This window comes from Rutilus rutilus (assembly GCF_951802725.1).
Source record: "Rutilus rutilus genome assembly, chromosome: 21".
NCBI classification, from domain to species: domain Eukaryota; kingdom Metazoa; phylum Chordata; class Actinopteri; order Cypriniformes; family Leuciscidae; genus Rutilus; species Rutilus rutilus.
The window spans coordinates 22,171,568-22,194,537 of NC_140226.1; the positions used below are offsets into that span (position 1 = coordinate 22,171,568).

At 40.3% G+C, this 22,970-nt stretch overlaps 1 protein-coding gene across 4 annotated transcripts in view; it reads left to right on the forward strand.

Annotated features, from left to right (window-relative positions):
- qkia (QKI, KH domain containing, RNA binding a) overlaps positions 1-22,970 on the forward strand; it is a 72,003-nt gene that overhangs the window by 47,650 nt on the left and 1,383 nt on the right. Inside the window, exons 4-7 of one of the 4 annotated variants that reach the window (XM_084393779.1) lie at positions 1,192-1,335; positions 17,340-17,427; positions 18,937-19,359; positions 22,231-22,305. In XM_084393779.1, the coding sequence (XP_084249905.1) occupies positions 1,192-1,335; positions 17,340-17,427; positions 18,937-19,359; positions 22,231-22,305 (730 nt within the window). The remainder of the gene's footprint in view (positions 1-1,191; positions 1,336-17,339; positions 17,428-18,936; positions 19,360-22,230; positions 22,306-22,970) is intronic. The other 3 variants (XM_084393781.1, XM_084393780.1, XM_084393782.1) reach the window with 3 other exon arrangements.

Here is a 22,970-nt window from a genome sequence, read left to right on the forward strand (position 1 = left end):
ACCCAATTTTTTTTTTTAAATCCTCAAAAGAGGGTTTATCATTTTGACCAGGTTCAAAAACAGTTCAACTGATTTGAAATGAACAGTCAGGCTCTTGAGAGGTGTCGAAAGCTTGGGTGTTGGGTAATTGTTGGCTTTGAAATAGGCCCACCCTCAAGAGCCTAAAGTTTTTTTTTTTTTTTAGAACAGTTTAGCACCTCCAACTGTTCAGACAGCTCTACTGTAGCATAATGGCTTTCTTTTGAGGCAGCTGTTAACCCAGGCCAATCAAATGGTCATGCACACCAACTGCAGACCATTGTAAATGATCACCGGGAGAATTGTGCTCAAAGAGCCTCATTGCTCAAACATTTTTGGTCTCCACTTAGATCAGTGCGTTAGTCTGCAATGGACTTACACTGATCAAAAAAACTGTAGCTTTTTATGTATAACCTGTAAATTTTAGAGACTGAATTTGGCTGATATGCAGAGATTTTAATTAATATTCTATAGGGATGCTCCAATCAGAATTTTTGCAGCCGATAACGATTATGGATTGATTGGCCGATCCTGATCATTCAAGCTTTGTTTAAATAATTAAGCTTTCTGTTGAATGTCAGTGTTTTTTTTCATCACAGATGAAATCAACAGTAATGCTATATATTGTTTTAATTGCAAATCAAATAAGCACAACAAATATAAATTTTACAAAAAACATTTTAATAGGCCTTTTTTATCGCTGCTCAAAAAACTTAGTGTGTACTGAATAACATATGACCATACTAAAAATTTGTAGAAACTGCTAGGTACCAGAATTTTTCAATTTTTACAGTAATTTTTCTGGTGAAATTGCATGTGGCAGCTAACTGACTAATTGTGAATGTGGTGGTGGTAAATATTCTACTCAGATACCCAGCTCGTGTTAATGTGCTCTGGGGTAATAGCTAACTCGCTGTGAGGCTGCATTAGAGAGCGTGCTGTCATCTATGGCAAGAAAGTGTCACACTCTCACACACTGACTCAGTTTGATGTCCTGTAAAAAAAAAAAAATCCTGTCATCACTGCTGCTAACATCTCTCTCTCTCTCTCTCTCTCTCTCTCTCTCTCTCTCTCTCTCTCTCTCTCTCTCTCTCTCTCTCTCTCTCTCTCTCTCTCTCTCTCTCTCTCTCTCTCTCTCTCTCTCTCTCTCTCTCTCATTGTTCTGTTTCTCAGGAGGAGCAGAACAGAGGGAAGCCGAACTGGGAGCACCTAAATGAAGAGCTGCATGTGCTGATCACAGTGGAGGACACGCAGACTCGTGCCGAGATCAAGATGAGAAGAGCGGTCGAAGAGGTCAAGAAGCTACTGGTGCCTGCAGTAAGTTGCAAACACGTTTATACTTCCCGATCGTACTTGTGCTTCCTGTTCTGGGTGTGACGCCTTTGTGCATATGGGATGGATTTTAATCCCACCCTTGACCCTGGCTTCAGTCTTCTGCTAGATTTGATATTTTTATCTCAGGCTCCCAACAGAGAACAAATGGCTCACTGCAACCTGCTTCCCACATATTGCCACCCCATTCCACCTTTCTATTCTCCGCTCCTCCAACGGTTGCCACAGGGGGTGGGAGCGCTTAAGTCAGGGTCTCTGGCTCCAGGCTGTTTTGCCTGCAGTGAACAGAATGGCTGGACAGCTGCAAGAGCCTGTTCCCTATCAGGCAACATGGTATAAAGGCTTTGACCCGCTGAAACACGGCCAGAAGCCATGTGCCGTTCCACCCAGCCATGTGCTTCTCACTTCATTTCAGTCCTAGACGTTCTCTGACTCCTCTCAGGCACTCTCGGCTGTTTCTTTTTGCAGGTTTTTCTTCCATCTCTCTCTTGGCCAGAAACCCCACATTTTGCCCCTTGTTTAGGGATTTTTTTTCCTCCTTTATGCTCATATCTCTTTTGTTCCGTTTGAGCGGGGAGGCCTTAAATCTTCCACACACATGCACATGAGTACACACACACACACACGTTAGTCGGGAAGAAAACAAACATACACGACTGGCTGAGTGTGTATGAGTCATTCTGTACTGTGTGTGGGTGGGATGGGATATGAGTAAATGGCTACATGCTCTCCAAATTTTCGCACCGACCCTATGAACCCCTGAGATCAAAGTCATCTTCACTGTGTATACCCCTCTTTTGCCATAAACACGCACACAAACCATGCTCAGGGTCTCTGGAGGACTGTATTTGCTCTACTCCTGTATTTCATTCAATGTTACACAACACTTGGTATTGTATACAAAACTAATATCTTTTCTTTTAGAACAGATTTTTATAGCATAGATCTAACATACTGTACATATTTGTATTTGTTCATCTTTACATTTTTTAAAGCGGTAGTCTAACCAAAACTGAGAAATGTCATCACTACTCACCCTCATGTTTTTTTTTGTATTTTTTTGGGACCATAGAATGAGTCCCAATAGGAAATAAGTTCCTAGCTGTAAGCCCCTTTCACACAGAGATTCCGGAAAATACACGGATAAAGTGACACGGGATTTGACCCGGGTTCGTTTGATTTTGGTTCATTCACACTGCCAGTGATTTTCCGGAATCAGAGAGTGTGTTCACACACAACACGTAAAAATCCCGTAAAGACACGTGACATACGTGACATGTAATGTCTCAGCAGCGTCTTAAGTTTGCTTATGAGCTGCGATTTCTCTCATGAGAAACCACACTTGTGCATTTTTTGCTCTGATTCGATCATAAACTTTTCCGTTTCACAGCTGGCGAACGATCCCGGCTTCAGCGCCATCACTACGACACGGCATTATTACGGCTTTTGTTCACACAGCGCGCGTTCCGGGACTGAACACGGTAATGTTACTAGGTCCCCAACCTGGCATCGATGCCGGCATCATTCCCGGGTCGTGTTTGCGTTCACACAGAAGGCGGTCTGGCAATTTCCCGGCAATTTGCCGGGATCATCGCGCTGTGCAGGGCTCTAGAGTGCGACCAATTTGGTCGCATATGCGACCAAATTTTGTAAGTGTGCGACTAACATTTTTCCTAGGTCGCACCGGTGCACCTAACGTCCTCGCATCCGCTGCCTCTCCACGAACGTTTGTTGGCGTTTGTTCTCCTTTGACGGAACTCACACTCTTCTCTCACGCGATGCCACAGCTCGCACAACACGACAGCCCTGCTTAATGAGTGACGACGGAGGACAGAATTAAACATTCAAACGTAGCCTGGTTACACTTAAGGTCTGTTATATTAGTCTGATTTTATTTTAAATTTCGGCTTCCAAAGATTATAAAAAATAATATATTGAGGTAACTTAAAACCATTAAAAACTATCTACGCGCAACTTCTTCCCTTCGCAGCATTACGCTGTCATTTCTCCCTAAAACTCAGAATCAGAATCAGCACGATCGGTGATTGTTGTAAATGCAGTCTAGCTACTGTTGCTAAATTGCGGGACGCGTTTAATAATTGAAAGAGCTATTAAAAACACAAAAATCTGCGCAAGAGATGTTGTTCGCATGGCGGCGCGCGCTCCGAAACAGTCCGAGACAAGCAAATTATACTTTCGGTTTCATGTGCAGATTGTGCGCGTCTAAACGATCAATTGTACACAAAAGCGTGTCAAAATTACCGGCTTTGAGATTCACTAAAAACAGTTTATGTCTTAAATGGACGTAGTTATGGAAACAGTTGGGAGAATATGGTGCATCAGTAGCCTATTAGATCTGCACCCGGTCTTAAAGGGGCCGCAGTCTAATAAACATGCTGACGATTGCGCCATTACTGCAAATCAAACAACAAGAGAAAAATCACTCACAGCTCTCGAAAGAATAACTTCAGCTTTGATAAGCATTAATCTATTTATGATAAATTTTACAGTGTTATTTTACATTTTATTACTTTATTAGATTTCTTTTTAGACCATGCCTGAACAGTAGTAGGCCTTCCTGAAATTAAAGCACTGTGTAGGCCTATATAAAGTGTATCTTTGTTTAATTGTTTATCTTTTGTTTATCTATTGTTTATTATATATAAAACAAAAAGAACCATAAGAATACAGTTAAAGTACTGTATCGATAAGCAGTATCGGTAAGAGTAGGAATACCGTTAATAATTGTGCTTCAAAAAATAAATTAAAGTTTTTACCTACACCTTCTTGTTTAAATTCATTTACATAATATATATGAATGTGTATAGAGCGTGATAAAAAGGTGACCTTAAAATTGTGGCGTTAAAGGTGATACATCCGAGGAAAAATTTGGGTGCACCCAAATTTTGTGCTGGTGCACCTAAATAAAAAAGTTAGGCGCACCAGTGCAACCAAGGCAAAAAGTTAGTCTGGAGCCCTGCTGTGTGAAAGGGGCTAATGTGGTTCAGTAGTGTTTTGAGCCCCACTGACTTCAATTGTGTGAACAAAAACATTTTGTATGAATATGTGTGTGCTAAATTTGAATGAATTCTAAAAGCCTCAAATACTCAAAATGAGTATTAAAATTTTATGTTACCATGACAACACCATTTACGATATCAAGAATACTTTTTGCAATTTTATATCAGCTGTGTCTTGAAGTTGAAAACAAGTTTGAAGCCGTTTGCGTAAATGTAAGATGATGATTTCAAAGTCTTTGTAAGTGACACACTTCCTGCTGCTTTATGACCGTGACAGTAGTCACGACCATGTGATCATGTAATGAAGGTAAGCAAATGATGGCAGAATTTTCATTTTTTGGGTGATCTGTCAGTCCATACAGAGAAAGTTCTTCTTAAACATGCTTTTTCTGCTGGTTCTCTGTGTGGCAGATTGACTATTGCCCTTTATCATGGCAAGCTAAACTGGATTAAATGACAAACCGTCCATCTCAGCCCATGCAGTCTTAATGAAGGATATCTCTGGCTCATTTAGAGGCATGAAATTGCCTTATTAAATACATCATAAAACATACTGGGTCACAGTCTGTTTCCCCTCGACTCTTTTCGTTTTGTCATTTTGGAAATGATTTGATTGGTTAGAGCAGAGAGAATGGGGGCAGTAGCATTTCAGTGCTCTCATAGAGAGGCTCTCTGCTTTATAAACATCTGCTATATTGATTTTTACCTACCTTGAGAGGCAGCTAGCACATTACCACATGAATTTGTAATCCTGGCTTGAGCCCTGAAGAGTTGCCACAGCCGAACGGTTCCCGCTCGCAGAGACCCAAATTGAAATTTTCAGCCTTGCTTAAGGAATCAGTTCCTCACAGCATTTGAATGATCGTCAGACTCTGAGAGAGTGAATGAACGGCGGGTATGCGCGCACACAGCCTCAGAGGCCAGGGTTAGAAGGGGGTGATTGAGAGATTCGGCTCAAAGGCCCTGTGAACTTTTCAACTCCCAGCGAGAGACAGAAGAAAGGAGAGACACAGAGAGAGATTTGAGTCGAAGGTGGGCTGGTAATGAAGGTAGTAGCGAGTGAGAGGATTAAGGCAGGAACGTAATGGAAGGAAAAAGATAAGGATTGTGCCACACTTTTATATGCGGATCGCTTCCCACATATGTCATATATGTGAATTGATGGATCTTATTCATAGGGGTGCACAATATATTGGTATTCACATCAGTTAATGTCCATTATTTTATTTATGTATTTTTATATTGGTATTAATTCTTTTTATTTTTGTATTTTTATTTTAGAATATTTTTGTGTCTTTCTTTAAAATGAATCTGTCATTTAGTGGTTATTAGTCTGAATTTGAATATCTCTAATTCTTGTGTACACATTTATTTCTATCATTTATTTATTAAAATATATATGGCTGTTGCATCAAAAGCCACTTGTAACGCAATGAGTTTCTTTTTGTTATCGAATTATGCTTGCAAATCTAGCAAAGGTTGAAAAGGGTTACCAGATGCTGGTCAAACAGTTTTTCTTTCCCTCTCAATTTCTCACACCCACTGTCCTCTGACAGGGACACCCTGTCTTTGTTCATGAAAGTGCTGACACACACGTTGACTTGTAAAACTGTGACCTATGAAACACTCAGGGCAACATAGGTCTACAAATCCAAATCTTTTTGAGTTTGATTTGGAGCATAAAATTAAGATTTAGCCTAGCGCTCCACAAATTCAGTTTCATCCGGTTTTGTACATTTACAGCTCAGGAAATTATCAGTAACTTTAGAAGACAAGTGGTTCACGTGAGAGCACAAGGAGTAGGAGGGCTGATGAGTCTTTCTAAGATGACAGTTCAAATTTATGATGTTGTGAGAATTGTGGAACAAATCACTCTCTGCAAGCTAAGCTAGTACCCTACTGCTAAACAGAAATAGAGGACGGTGGAGACATATGCAGGTGTAGAGTATGGACACCGATTAAACACTGATAGCTGTAGCTTGTAAGGTAAACCCCTCAGTTAAGTTGCATTTTTAAAATCATGTTTTTTGTGTGTGTTGTTCCTTTACGTTGTTCTCTGTCCAACTATTTTTGAACACAAGTTCATATCCTATGTGAACGTCCCTAACAAACACGTCTGTTATGATTAATCAAAGTTTCCTTGAGATCAATTAAAATCAATTGTAAAAATACAGTTTGCACATCCTTGTTATTGTCATGCATTAAATATGACTTAAAACAGTATTATGAAATGCTAAAATTAGTTACTTATTTACTGTTAGAATGTGCAGACTCTTGGAAGCTAAATCCACAAGGAACTGAGAATGGCATTGATTAAAAATGAATCAGTGATCTTATCTCTCAAATTGCATTTGCTAATTTCCATTTAAATGTGTTGGTTGTATGAGTAGATCTTATCATGTGTGTATTTTAATGTACTTGTATCCAACAAGATTAGGAAACATCACCCTTTCCTGTATGCCAATTTGTCCTTTGTCATCGTTTGTCTCTAAATTTGCAGACTTGGGTGCTTACATTCCCAGTTTGCAAAGCTGCACGGATTATAGCAACTGCACTTACAAAGCAGCTCTAATTTCGAGCAGATTCGATGACGAGCAGATGCCACAAACAGAGATGCGTTGTAGTCCAAGGGACATGTCTACATATCAGATCCCTGTTAATTTAATTTACTGGTTTATACTTCAGCCCAATTGGAGATGATCGGAGAGAATAAAACCGTGTGATTCCTTCCTACGAAGTAATTAGCCTCTCAAATGTGTTAAAATCCTGACAAATTGGTTTTCTCGTTAGGGGTGCTAAACCCAGGAGAGCAGCTGCCCGTGATGGGTGTTGTGGATTTAGCTTTTTAGAAGATGCAATGTGTCAAAGTTACCATGAGAGATTCTGTCCTACAAGGTGACATTGCTCATTTCCCCTCAAGGTGTGTGTTTGAGAGAGAATCTGTCTTAACAGACAGCAGAAAGTCACTTTTCATTGACAATAGCTGTGTTTGTATTTAAGGTCAGTGTTAATCCTGCTCAAAAACCCAGTGAAAGACCTTCTGGGAAAATGCTAGCCTGAGATATTCACCCTAAATAGCCCCTCGCTGCGAACTGAGCGCTATATACACAGAACCGTTCTTTAGCATGTCTGCTCCCAGTTGGTATTGGTGCACTAGGGAATGATGGGAAATAGAAGCTCACACCTATGACATCTCATTAAGAATCTAGGCCACTATGTGTCCATTCCCTTTGCCTCAGCTAATTAAAGTGGCATGTCAAAATATTTTTCTGGGTTATTTTAGCGTCAGCGTGCTGGGTCGACAGGAACGAGCAAAAGTTTAAAGTTTAACCCTTTCACACGTAAGTTTAAAATACTCTAGCGGACCTTTTTTTAAAGAACGGATCACCTTATTATTTCCATGGCAACACGTAATCCTTGTCATGGGACCCCGCAGCCACAATAGCGCTGTATTGCTTTTATTTGTTTTTTCCTTTTTTTTTATTTAAAATATTTTGAAACTTGTAAGCCATGTCATCAACTTCCTGATATTCTAATTCTCAAATACGTCTAAGTGAATGTGTTTGCTAATAGTTTATTTTATGGCTGCCCCTGGCTATAAGGAACATGTAACATCTCTTTGTGTTCGGTGTTTGTCAGGGAGGAACTTCCTGCTAGATTGTGACATCTGTAGTAACAGTTTTGCCTCCAGAGCTCAGTGGCTTTGAAACTTTATGTGGGTGTGTAAAGTAGATGTAGCTCAACAGTCTGGCCCTTTCCTTTATTCCTTCCTTTCTTATAGCTTTCCTTTTTTAACATTTCGTTTCAACTCTACTTGCGCTTGTAGGCAGAAATCGACTAGAGAACCAACTTGCTGCTCCCCGTGTCCTCCATGATGCTTCCAATATCTTAAAAAGCCACAAAGGAAGGGGGAGGGAGGTGAGAGAGAAGAAGAGGAATGGGGAGCTTTGCTCACACAACGCTCCCAGCATCGTTCTGTGAATGGTCTCGTCCTTGCCTGTAACAAAGTGACTGGGTTAGCAGTGTTTGCACTGTAGCCTCGAGCCCTGTTCCCTTCTCTTGTCTCTTCCTTTCTCACACACACACCCACTCTCTCTCACACTCTCTCTCTTGGCACATCTTTCATCCCATGTACTCCAATAACCATAGCATTCAGTGCCTCTGCCAAGCACAATGAGTCCTGATCTAGAGAGGTTTCAAGCCTCTCTGAGTTGTCATGGGTGCTTTGCATTTGTAATCTTTTCCCAATTCAGGAACGCAGTTAATTTCACACCATACACCTGGTTATAGACCTCTCACTCACTCTTAGGCTCAGAGGAAAGGCGAGGGAGAGACAGATGGTGTATAATATACGACAGGCGCCGTGGTCTGTGGGGCGTAACGTCCTCGTCAGCCAAATTCTTGCCGTCAGCTCGCAGGCTGCGTATCTTGTGGTACGCTGCCTGACACGACAACTGTTCAGGGCAGCCAGCTCTTTGTGATCAATAAACACCTTTTCCTGAGCATGCATAATCACTCTCACCTCCAATCAGACCCATGTGACAACCCAGTACAAAATGCAATCTGGCTGCTTGCCATGGTTTTGGCATGTGTGGTGAGATTGCATGTTCATTTACTGATCATTTTTGTTTAAAATTAATTTATTTTTGCTCTGTTTTTTGAGCATCTGATAATGGCAGTGGTGTGCTGATTTCATTGAATGTAAAGGATAGTTCACCCTAAAAAAAAAAAGATAATTTCCTTATTTACATGTTGTTCCAAACCTGTATGACTTTGTCAGTGGGGTCCAATTTTTTGGAGAGAACTGTCGCTTTAAGCAATGCAGCTGCATTTTTTACTTTAGAATGGCTGGAATGTAACCATACTGTACTGGATTCAATACGGCTTGGGTTTCCTTGGCCGAGATCATTGAAGATCTTGGAGGACAAAAGACAGGAAAAAATCATAGTGAATGCAGCCACCTGTGACGACAGCCTCCCGAAATGTGTGCAAGTTGCCCTGCAGGTCAGTGCAACCCGTCCGAGAGTGCTCTTGTGTCCCTGTTTTCAGAGCATGTGTCGCATCCGATCAGGCTCAAGCCCCAGCTGCAGGGTCTAGAGTGTAGGATCATGGGTAATGGGAACATCCTCAGCCGTGAGCTTGTAAAAGCCCCGTGCGCCGCCTCTGTGACGTGGCTTGTAGATAGCTGGAGAGACATCAGCACTCGTTGCTCCTCTTTGCATAAGTGTTGTTACAAGCAGAACAAAGGGTCAAGGGACTTGATACTGTAGACATGCTCAAAGCACAGTGTTGTATTTTGCATATGCAGAGAAGTTTAGAAGGGTAGAATAAACTTCTTAATTAGGGATTCACAAAATAGTTATTTCATTGTTTGTTATTAGAAATTATATTTTATCGTATTAGTCAAAATTGTGTTGGTCAGTATTGGATATATATCGACCAATATTGGATATGTAATTGTGTATGCTATTTTATCTTTTTTTTTTTTCACATTTAGATTGCAGTTGGGTCATCTAACAATCATTAACCTTTAAAACACTAATCATTTGATTTAAAACTGTAAAATGTCATATTTACCAAATCTCAAAACGAATGTTTATTATTATTATTATTTTTTTTCCTTATGTTTTATTTTTCTTTATTTTTCTAAATTCACTTGTAGAGTTAATTCTTTATTTTGCTGTTTTACTGGCCATTAAATGAAAATATCACACTATATCTACAGTATATCACACTATATGATGTCAGTATCGTAATCTGCTTTGGCCAGATTTTCATATTATTTTTTGTGTACACTTTGCAAACTACAGTGTCCTCTTATAACTGACCATGTGTTAGTCCTTAGTTATTTTGAGAATATGGCCGAATGGGACATTCCCGAGAGCCTTTTTTTCTTGGAGCGCTGGCAAACTTTTAATTTTACAATATCTGATGGTGTCGATATGATAGCTGGTCCTGGCAGTGTGGACCGTTTCACAACTAGAGGCCCAAGAGGTTGAGATTGTTACTTTCTGTGCTAGTCCTGCTTTATAGTATGCACTCCCTCTTTATCTTCTTCCCTAAAGTAGCTGTCTTCTACGTGTCGTGGTCTTGGTTGGAGCCATGGTTTGCACCCTGGGCTTACTGACCACCAGAACCGCAACAGGAAAATGCTTCTCTTGGGGTCTGTATGCTAATCCGTCCTTTGCTGGCAGCATTTTCAAACGCTCCGTTGGACTGGCAGTTCGTCAGACTCACTGAACAGAATGGAAAACAGCAGACCCAGAATAGACTGGGATTTACTGTGTGCCTATTTTCACCTGAGCACCTGCCATTTTAAAGGCACAAATTCAAGCAGCGATGTGCGAAGTGAACCACTTCACACAGTGCAATGGGATTTGTCTTTTAATTTTCAGCTTTAAAGTGATTTTCCTGGCTTAACAAGTGTCACTACAAATGAGACCGTAGTTGCATAGAAAGAATACTGCCGTTTATTTACTGTCAAAAAAAAAAAAACCCATTTCACATCACATTATTTTAGATGCCCTCGTCTGCTGCTCAGCTGTTTTGTGGTTGAAAAATAGTCTAATGTTAATCGCCTTTCTGAAGTGGAAATGATAAACTGATGCTGCAGGGAGCGTTTTATTTAACTGTTTTTTGACTGTTCTATTAGAGCGTCTTTTTATGATACTGATACATAATTTACAAAGACAGGCATCATTTTGTGCTTTTGGGTTAATGCCACTTATCTCGGCTAGTGAACATGCGGTCTCGTTAAGTTGTTGTTCTCTCTGGGATTTCAATTGCCCACTCTTCACAGACTGCTATGGCCCTGTAAAGTGCTCCAACAGTGACCCTGAGGGCCTCCCAGTTATCGGCTAACTATGCATTTCAGAGTACACTGTGCTGCATAGCAGTGTGCAACCGCATAATTTAGCTGGGATAAGTGGTGCTACAGTTTTCAGTGTTCTCCCAGGTTTAGTTAAGAAGGAAATTTAGATTAAAAGAAAAAGTTCAGTCTATTTGCATCAAAGCAAATACTGAACCAAACAACTCGGTTTCAGCTAGCATGACCTAGTCCTTTAGCCTGTCCAAATATTCCATCCGAAAATTAGCTGTACCTCCCCCGAAAAAATATAAATCAACAATAGGCCCAAGAGACAAAATACAGAGCAAAGGAAGAAATGCTGATAATTGAGAATTTTTGTACAACCCCTTGTGAATGGTGATGCAAAGGTTTTTCTACAGCAGTTTTAATATTATTTATACATAGTATAATTCTAATATCAACCATTTATCGGTTGTCAGCAATAATGTAAAATAAAATTATCAGCTTATTGGTGTCAGAAGTAAAATTTTATTTTATTATTGGTGCATCCCTAAGTAGCCTAATGCTGCCATCTCAACCCTTTTTCCCCTTACCTTTTTTTTCAGTCATAGTCTTCATTTCCATACAGTGTGACAGACCTCTGACAGTGAAGGATGATAGTTCAGCAATAACGGACTGTAGGTTTGACAACATCTGCATTTTGAGTTGGTTGCTGAGATGATAATTTAAGACGGCCCTGGACAAAGAATCTGGATGGGTATTGGTTGCAACCATAACTTGTTTCAGAAAGAGGCCCAAAGTCAGCTTGTGACTTTGAAAAGTTGGAGTCCGTCCCCAAGCTCTCCTTCCTGTAACAAGCTATCTGGATAAATAACATAAACCTCTTAGTTTGCAGCCCACCTCTTGAGGTTAGTCCTGCCCCTGACTCTTCTGAAAACAGTTGGCTGTAATCTCTTCTGGTTCCCATAAAAGACCCCCTGTGGATATCAGTCCAACTGCATTTCCTTTGAACAAGCTACTAATCCTTTTACTTTGGGGAGAATAGCTGCAGACTGAAACGCCAGTGTTTGCGCTCTAGCCTAGTTACGGGGATGTTTTTGTGCCCCCTTTGGCTATCTGCACTCCCACCCTTGTTACATGGTGTCTGGGCTAATTATCTGCTCATTCAGAGTCAGAAGAGGCCAGGGACCAGTAGGATCAGTCCTGGCATCTAGAGAATCCTCTCAAACCAATGTCACGGAGAGAGCCAGGAATGATTCCTTTCATCTTCTCGCACTGTTTTTGGGGGGCGAATAGGATTGTGTTGGGGCATACTTTAGCAGTTGTAGACAATACCAAAATTTGGTTTCATGTTGAGCATTTTGTCCCTCCAATCTTTGGTCACAGGACAAGTAGCTTGTCTGGTTTTAGAATTTATTATTTTTTTATTTAATTATTTTTTATCCTGACCTACTCCAGAAGCTTTTGGTTGCAATATGTCTCCATTACTCTTCGTTTGTAATCCCCCATTGCCAGTGCACAGTGTCTCCTGAAGTCAGCAGAAAACGTCATCAAGATTGTGTGTGGATTCAGTTACTTTCAAATGCAATATGTTTTCCAATTTTGCTCAAGCAAAACATCTTTTCACGCAGCATGCATTGATATATTAGGCTCTGTGCCTTCTGCTTGCTAATATATTGGCCCTGACCCACAGAGCAGTTTGGCTATCACAGTAGAGACCTTGACTGCGCTGGCCAACACTTTTTAATATTGTGTATTCGCTTTGCAGCTGCTATCCTTGACTGTGAAGTAACCTCTTCTGGGCCGTCGGGGAAGCACTGTTTTCAAATTAGCCTCAATATGGTCCATCAGTCCACACTGCATGTTCAAGGGGCTGTCATAAGAGTGCTGCTTTTATTGGGATTTGCAGATTTATTTATTCAAGCCTTTTTTCCCCCCACTGATTCATTCCTCCCATTTGCCCTCGATGAATACAAGGTTAAGGGGGTTGTAAAGCGGGCAAGGTTGGGTCACAGTCCAGAGCTGACAGCCCAGGCGGCACAGAGCACGCGGATCAGCTTTGACTCTCAAATCTCAGAATCTGATGCAAATCCGGCAGTATTTAAACCTCCAGATCAGCCTTCCCAAATCCTTTCAAGATATTCTCGGCTCGATTGGGTGGCATTAAAGGATCATAGGAGCAGAACAAAACATCGTCTGGCAGCGAGAGAGAGAGAGAAATAGGAAGAGGGGAGGGAAAATTAGAAAGCGAGAGAGAGAAGAGGGCGAGCCAGCTTGAAGGTTTTACAATGTGTTGCACCAATGGAAATCATGGATCACTTTAATGTTCCCTCTGTTTTTGCACCCCTCCCTCCTCATCTTCTGTTGTGCTTTATTTTGTTTGTTCGCTCACTCTGATCTCTTTCCTCACAGCCCTCTCTGGCGAAATCCAGCGTAATCCCGTATGGGTGCCTTTGTCCAGTGCATGTAAACATCTGTGCAGAATTTTAAATACAGCTATCACGCTCCAACCTGGCCTACATTTTCATATGGTGGTCATTTCACAGACCTTTATATTCGAAGCAATGTATATGATACACATTGTGCGTCTTGCTTTAGGGAAAGACTGCTCAGAGATCAAACTTGCAACCTTTTGCATTTTCAGCCTAGATATTTCACTGACTATATGTAATACAATTAGGTTCACTGTGAGAATGCTTGTTTGTGTTTAATCCCTGCATTTTAATCACCATCCATTGCTTTTATGTGTGGATCCGAATTCCTGATCTTGAGTTGTGATATTTTTTGAATAAGGCATTATTGATCACAAAATAAAAGTAAAGGCATTAAAGCCTTAGTTTTTTATTTTTGTTTATTTATATATTTAAAATAATTTATAAATGTATTTTACTTTTTGTCACTGTACATTTAGGATATCGATTTTTAGCTTTTCAGTGAAAGTTCCTAATGAAGTCCATTCAATTACCATTACAAACGAGGAACACATCTGTGCTTTGCTCTTCCAAACTTTAAACCCTCTGTTCCATTAACAAACTAAATAAAGGAAAACATTAGTAGTTTTACTCTGAAAATGTCTTGAGCTCAGGTTTAGTTCCACTCAAGCTAACTGTCTGAGCGTATGCAGGGCATTACCTCCATGCAGTTGACAGCAGAAGGGTGGTGTAACTGCTTGTCATGCACAGTAATCTCTCTTCACTGACTGGGTGACTGCTGAAGTTCATACTGAAGCTCATGCTGAAGCTCTCACAACACAGTCAGGATTTTTGAAATTATTTCTGAGGTGGATAAAACTGTCTGAATCATGTAGATTGTTGGATATTTGGTGGTGAGGGTGGAGTTGAAAGATATTTTTATATTAAAGGGAACTTTGGTAGTGCTGGAAGTGACAAAGGTAATGCTAATAATCCTAGAGTTTTCTCTATTCTTTTTATATTTTATTTTTTTTGGTCTAAAATGTTTCTATGGTGGTCTGTGTTTTAGTAAAAGATGATCTTGAATTGTATTGCAACTTGAAGGGAAACACTTGTAAAAACCTGACTTGGCTCTGTTATATGCAGTTTCATTCCAATATAATTTAAGCATGCAAGATTTTCTGCTGGACGTAAGCACTTGCTGGTGGACACCACAGATCTACCGAATCTCACTGAAAAAGCAAATGGCCTCAGAAATGGCTGTAAACGATTTATTATGTAGAGGAAATGCTGTAGTTCTGTGCGTGTAGCAAAATTGATGTGCTCACAACCTCTGCTTTCACAGTCTACCGTTCCCTGTCCTCCCCCACAGCCAATGAGAGCCGCTTCACTCCGCTGCCCTTACAAATAGACCCCATTGATTGAATCTGATTCCTGTGGATAGAGCAGGATTATTGAGCGCCCTTCCCTGATGTCTCACACCCAGAGTGTGTGTGGAAACGTTCTCTCTGTGTCAGCTTTTGTTGCTTAAATCAGAGGGATGTCTCCCCAGAGCCTCCCCCCGTCTGATGACACACAGCTCTCTGGAACGCACACTTCCTTTATTTTACTTCCTCCCTCCCCTCTCTTGCCTGCAATAATTTTTTTTTTTTTTTTTTTTTTTACAAACATCCTGTGAATTCCTGTATCTCTAGAGGAAGAATCAGAGAAAGAGGATGGTATAAAAAAGAATGGAGGAAAAAATCTGACCTGACCTCAAACAGAAATGTCCACTCTACAGTGACTCTTGAGGAGCTGCGTCATCGGCCCTTGAAGGAAGTCTTTGCTCCACTAACCCCTGTCATCGCAGACCTGTGGGGAGTTACTCTTACTGACCAGAGGCACTGCAGTCTCATTAAATACGCTGCAGAATGAGCCAGAAACAAAGTCTTAGTTTGTGGGACGAGAGAAAATCGACTCAATCTTCTTTTACGGTCAGCACTGAGATGTTGTTATTTGGATTTAGAGCTGAGCCAACAACACAAAGTCCTGCTTCAGCAGAAATGAGAGCGTGATTGTTTATGGTGTTTTGTGGCTTTTTTGACTCGTTTATCCTCTTCCTCACCCCTCTTAGAGGGATAAATAGGCCTGACTGCCCCAGACCCTGATTTCCCTCTTTGCACTGACCCATTGCTTTAATCTATTATAATATTTATTTATTTTTACCTTGAGTTATTTTTAGTTGGTTTTTATTTTTATTATTATAGTAGTTTATATAGCGATGGTTTCTCATTAAAGTCAGCTTCAAACTGAAAAATTGTGATCGTCCATTCACATTGAATGGAAAAAGAGTAGCCTAGATATTTTGCCTATTAACTTTTAGTTTTTTGTGGAAAGTCTAGAATGACATGAGGGCAAGTAAATTACACACTTTTGGCACTTATCGTATCTATCGGTGTGGCTCTGTAGTGGTGGTTCACCCTCATTGGCTGAGGACCAGTGTGTATGCTTGAACAGGAAACCCTGGAGCAGATCTTTGTCCTTGTTGAATGGCAGACTCTTTGTCAGTTCAGACAGTATTAGAGCAGCTGTGCCGAAACTGAGATCTGCTGGCCAGTGTAAGAGCGAACAGACATCATTTGTAAGGCGGAGGAAGGATGTGTGACAGGAATGCTGCTCGGTCATTGGAAACTTTCAATGTGTGCATGTCTGTTCATTTTCACTGTGTATGATAGGTTTGTGGTAGAGGATTTGATCTGGTCTCACAAAATTTACAGGACTAATCCTAGGTGAAATGTGTGAAGGACGGCGCTGAACACTGTTTTTATCAGTGTTTTGTCTGGCTCAGAAGTAGTCAAGTGGACAAATGAAGATTTTTCCTTTCTTTTCTGCGCTATGTTCGATTTGAACCTGGGTCTGTTTTCTTTGTTCTGTCTTCCCATGAGTGACATGGCTATCCATGAGCTCCTCGGTTGTGAAGGGTTCAAACAAAAGCTTCACTTTCTATAAGAGAATGTGTCTCTGTTGAATTACTGAAGTGCATAGGAATGGGTGAGTCATTCATGCGGGGGCATTCCGTAGCTTCAGTGCCGTTTTTATTTTTCTCTCTGATTGAGCAAATTACTCAGGGTCTCTCTTAGCTTTGAGTCATGTGAATGTGTAGATTTTGACTAATCTATAGTAGTTATTTCTGCAGTCAAAGTCCCTTAAGGGCAACTCTCACAATACCACTCCAATATGGTGTCTGTCAAAGTAGTTTGGCCTTTGATGTGTGCTCTCCTAAGTTAACTCTGAAACACCATGAAAAGTTAAAGGTATCCCAGTCCTCCAGTGTGTCTGTAGCTTGATATGTAAATCTGAATTCAGCTGGTTGCTCCTCCGTCTTTCTCTCTTCTCCTCCTCTTCTCTGCAGTTGGAAATACGAGTCTCTTTGCATTTTGGGGGGATTTTAGTAGCTCTGTGTTGAGAGATCTCAAGTTTGGTTTACTCTTTACTCTTTCTTAGTAATCAAAAGTTTGCATCCTTCCCTGTCTAGAAGCACTAGACTTTTAGTTCCTGCTGAGAGTAGATATGTTTACTGTGTTTTACTCCAACGCTAGTTAGTTAGTTAATTAGTAATGTTCATTTAAATTCTAGGAATTTTTGCTTTTTATGAATAATTTTCACTTGGGTTATATATTCACTCAGTCACTTTAAATACCAACCTGATTTTGCATTAATGCTAGTTGGTGATTGATTGTGAGAGTAATGAGGGTCTGTTTCTTTTCTTAGGCGGAAGGAGAAGATAATCTAAAGAAGATGCAGCTGATGGAGCTGGCCATTCTGAACGGAACGTACAGAGACACCAACATAAAAACGCGTAAGGAGAGACATTTACACCAACAGCTTAGACACTTAAGGAGCTTTGTATAAACACACACTCCTGAATAAAATGACTTAAACATCAGCACACCCACAAGACAACTATTAAGAAATGATATGAGTTCAGCTGTGATTGTGTTCCCATCTCTTATATCCATCCTTAATCCATGTGTAAATGAACACACACACACATGCAGTGACATATAGAAGATTTTTTTTTTTGTGCTGTCTTATTCTGACCATAAATGAGCAATTAAAAAAGCACAGCACTTTAGAGTTCATCAGACAAGATGCTCGTGTTAATTCAAGAAAGAATCCTTACCACTGCAGACTCCTCATGAAAACATCTAATCATCTGCCCACAGTCTAGTATTTCTGTCTCTCTTTATCCCTCCCTCTGTCTCTCCCTCTCTCTTTTTCTCTTCCTCCCGCTCTTTCTCTTTCTCCCACTTCCTTTCAAAGCTGTTCCAAATGCAATCACAGCCTGTGTAATCTTGGTGTGGCGTACAGAATCATTTTGCTGCATGATTGTGATTTTTAGGTTGTCTTCAAGTCATAAATGTGTATTATTGCTTAAAGGTATTTGCATACAACTCCGCCCATGTCATGCATATCCATTACTGCAATGCATATCCACATTGACAGAGATTCGGGCTTGTATATACTGCTCTCTAAAGTAACATTTGCATGATTGTTATATATGGTGTATGTTTTTATGATCGTGTGCATGCATATTTGGATATATATGACAGGGACATTTCTTTGGAAGAAGCACACCTGTTTGATTCTGTTTGGCTTCAGTGCAGAATGCTTACAAGCATTAAAATTTTCAGCCCTGTTGTGGTTATTTCCTCTCAACATCTGCACTAAATGTCCCAGTGGCATGTGGAGGTTTTGATTCATGTGGGAAAGCTTATGGCAAGTTAGTTGAATCAATTCTAGAAAGTCCACTGTAGAGTTACAACCCTAATAAATAGCATCATGTTTTAGCTCATGAAGTGGTGCCTCCTCTGCATGCCACACAGGACAGTAAGTTCAGATGTGCTGCTTTAAATCAGTTACTCTGTTGTGTATTAGTGCCTGTGTTTTGATGATCGGCCCTGTTATGATCAATCATCAGTTTCTCCTTGTGTTTTAGTTTTGATTTCATTTTCTGTAATGATTTTGGTTGTGGGGTTTGGTTTAGTTTGCTTTAGAATGTGACTTTTTTTGTTGTTGTTCATTGACCATCGCATGGACTAATTTTCCTTTATTTTTCCCCCCACCCTCTTTTTTCCTCTTTTCGTGTACTTCTGTTTTCCTTTCCCTGCCTGTGCTTTTCTCACATCTGTTTTTGTGCCTTCTGTCCATTTCTATTTTTCCCCCTTCTGCTCTGAAAATTTTACACACGTTCACACACCAAACCTACTTCTACGGCTCTATCTCTCCCATTACTTTTCTCTCTGTGTCATCCTGTCTCTTTCTCTCTTTTCACTCTTTCTGTCTTTCACTCTTTGGTTTACGGCAGCCACCCTTGCGTTCTCTCTTGCAGCAGCGGCAGCGGCTGCTCAAGGCCAGCGTTTGATTGCATCCCCTGGGGGTCAGGTCCTCCCCCAGTCTGCCCTCAGACCCCCCACTCCGGCAGGGACCCCCATTATGAACATCATTCGGCCCACTCAGATGGCCACCGTGCTACCCAACGGCACCCCTACATTGGTGCCCCCGACGCCTGACGGGGGCATTATCTACACCACGCCCTACGATTACCCTTATGCCTTGGCACCCACGTCTCTGCTGGAATATCCCATCGAGCACAGCGGAGTCCTAGGTAAGCGGGCGTGGGGGCTTGGCACTTCACCCTTTGGTGCCCCGCAAGAGGGCTTTGCTGGGGTGTTTTACGGGGGCATGTTCGATGGGGCGTCTCCCGGCCCCGTTCAGGACTCACTCAAAGGTAAATATGTAATGACTAGCTCATGCTAGCGGGCTGGGTAATTCAGGTGATTAAAGATATAGCTTCCTAGGCACAAAAAGAAACATTTTATGTCACTGAGACGGGCTGGGAAAGGGACCACTTAAATGTGTCTAAAACAAGGTGTGTTCGTCTTTCCAAATTGTATTTTTTTTTTTTTTGCTGCTGTATAAGAAGTCTTTTCTCAGGACACACGCACACACTCGCTATCGCAGACAGTGGCGACATGCTTGCTTGCACACATCTTTTTTTCGTCTCTCTCTTTCTTGCCGGAGGCTTTGTCAGGCAGGCTACTGGTGGATCCCCTTGGATTTCTCCTGGCTTTTGAAATCATTTCTCTCTTCCCTGCTGTAGCAGGCCTTGGTACCGGTGCCGAGCGGCAGAGAGAGAGAAAGAGCCTAGAGTCCCGTTGGGGATGTTCATTAAATTCTTCCACTATTCTCACTGTATCCAATTGTCTTATTTTTACCCTTGTGAACTTGAGTGCTCGACCCTATTCAGAGAGAATTACCCACACTCCCCTGCCTAGCGAGGGGCTTCTGCAAGCACTCGCAAAGAAGATAGATAATAACTACGACATCACAACCTCTTTTTCAGACTCGACACTATGCATCAAAGCAATGTAAACATTAACAAATCAGTTGTTCAAGTGGACATGACAATCAATAGCATGATGAAGTCACGTGTGCCAGCAGCTGAATGTTACGCTTGAAAAGCTTCAGTTTGTTTTCGTCTTTGATCCGATGGAGGGCTTTCTGAGTTCAGTTTACTGGATGTTGTACAGTTGGCACATTTTGGCCTTCTGCTGTTCTGACAGTGCCGGGGTTTCCACTTTTAAACTTGAAACACTTACAAGCTTAGCAGCCTTTTATTTACTTATAGTATCGATCCAGCATCAAACCAGACCATTCTCTCTCTCTCTCTCTCTCTCTCTCTCTCTCTCTCTCTCTCTCTCTCTCTCTCTCTCTCTCTCTCTCTCTCTCTCTCTCTCTCTCTCTCTCTCTCTCTCTCTCTCTCTCTCTCTCTCTCTCTCTCTCTCTCTCTCTCTCTCTCTCTCTCTCTCTCTCTCTCTGGGCTTCTGTGCAATCAGAAGTGATTTGCTGGACATCTGCTGTTGCAGCATAGCATGTGGGCGTCTACACACACAGTTCGTGGGAAACGTTAGCGCTTCCAGAATTAAAAGCATTTGTCCTTAGCAACTATGCTATGATGTCATGATGTGATTTGGTAGTCATCACACCTCATGGAGATCCACAGAGTCATACAGGATTACTAATGCTTAAATCAATAATGAAGATTTCCTCCCAAAAAAGATATGAGGGAAACATAAGTCTACAGTTTCCTATTGTAGTTTAAAATATTTGGCTAGTCAGTGAATAGATTCTTTCAGACAGTCATTCCTCTCCTGGTCTCACTCAATAATCATAAGACTGAAAAAGCTTCCTTCACCAATCTGTCTCAAGGTCTGTGCATGCCAAGACTGAAACAAATCAAAACTGTGGTAATTTAATGTTACATCAACGCATCTGATTTTACAAAATTCCCTTGCTTTAATGCAAAATACAACCCATCAACCCTTTCAATTTATAACTAAATAACCTGTAAATCGTCACACCGCGTTAAGTGAATTTTGTTTTATCAGTTGGGTTGCATTCTAAAAGCTGATGATATAGACAATACGGGTGATAATGCAAGCTTTATTCCGTTTTGTGCATTGATATAGGAATATAGCACAGTATAATAATAACTGAGGTATTAGAAATAAGTAAATTTTGTCTGTTACCACTGTGTTTATATTATGTTCTTTTGAGTCTGAGACCAACAGTATTTACAACTGCCAGCTCCACATCTATCTGGTATCGCATTCCAAGCACAAAAAACACATATATATATATATATATATATATATATATATATATATATATATATATATATATATATATATATATATATATATATATATATATATATATATATAGACTATAGAGACCAAGTGACATATGACGTAAAGGAAAACAACTTCATTCATGTGTGAAAATGCTTTTTCACAATTTATAGAGAATTTTGACCTTCACCATGGAAGCAATTACTACTCCACTATCAACAGTTGTTTCAAATCGATTTGTTCTGTGCATTACCTTTGAGATTGAACAAGGAGATAATGTAAATTAATTAATTTTATTATCAACGTGCTTAGAATTTTCCGTCTATTTTGGTTTTCACTGGTCATCTTGTCTTTTTACATATGTAGTCTTGTGAGCAGAGCAGAGTTTGTATTTTAGCCGGTTTGCTGAAATGTAGAAAACCAGGTGCTGTCACACAGTAATCACAGGGTGTCAACTTGATTACAATTTGCCATCAAATGACGCTGCTTCTGTAGTAATTAGTTTTTTACTAAAACACACCTTGTTTTTTTTTTTTCCCATTGCCCGCCCGTCTCAAATCTTACGAGTTAAACCAATTACTATGTAATTTTAAGTTGTAAGTTATACATTGATTAAATTCTGGGTTTTTTTGGTATGCTTTTAGTACACTTGTGTTTTTTTTTTAATGAATTGTCTACCCAATGTGTTCATATTGTGAATATGTATTCTATGGAGAAACAATTTAAATTTAAATATTGATGAAAATTCATGTAAAGCCTGTTTCACAGCTAGCCTGCTCAAATTGAGCCTCTTTTTGAACGGATCTCTTAAATAAAAGCTCAAAATGCTCTGTATTTCTCTGGTTTGTACAGTTCTGCTGCAGCGTTTGAGGCTGGTTGCATGGTCTAGCTGTGCTCCACAGGCTTTACATGTCTGTTTTTCTTCTGGGCTGAAACATTTCTAACCTTATGGACCTGTTGTAATCTAGGTGCAATGGCTACTAAAGTGCGGAGACATGATTCACGGGTCCATCCTTACCAAAGGATAGTGACCGCAGACAGAGGTTAGTTAGAAAAAGATACTTCTACCTTTTTTATTCTTTGTATTGCATTATCTCTGAACGGGGGATTGTGTACGTTTATATACACTGCGTATCTTTACTGTGGAAATGTGTTTACATATGAAATGTCTCTGGAAACACTCAGGTTTATGGAAACATGACTGTAACTGAATTAAATGCCATTTAAGTTTTATATATCAGTGCGTTCCTTAACTACATCTAGATCCAAAAAATAGATTTTATTATTTGTTTTGTGTTGCTTTGTTTTTCTGATTTGTTTAAATCGTTTTAAAATACAGAGAAGGGACTGGAATAAGTTTCCGTTGCCAGCAAAGCCATTGGCTAAGTGCTTAAGTTATTACCTCACTATTTTTTTTATGTCTCAGGTTAATCTCATCGGATTTTGTTTGTTCATCTCTTTAAGTGTAAAATGTACTTCACACCCAGTTATCTTTTAGTTTTACTAAAGGTACTATTTCTTGAGTATTTTTTTATAGCAGATGTATTTTTGAATCCTGTGTATACGTTTACTGAAAATAAAGAGAAAAATCCAGTGATATTTTGCAACCTTTATCTGTTTATTTGCGTAACGTAGCACTAGCTCTCTGATTCCCCCTCACAACTAATTACACTGTTCGTAACACGCATTTCGACTCGACACTAAAATG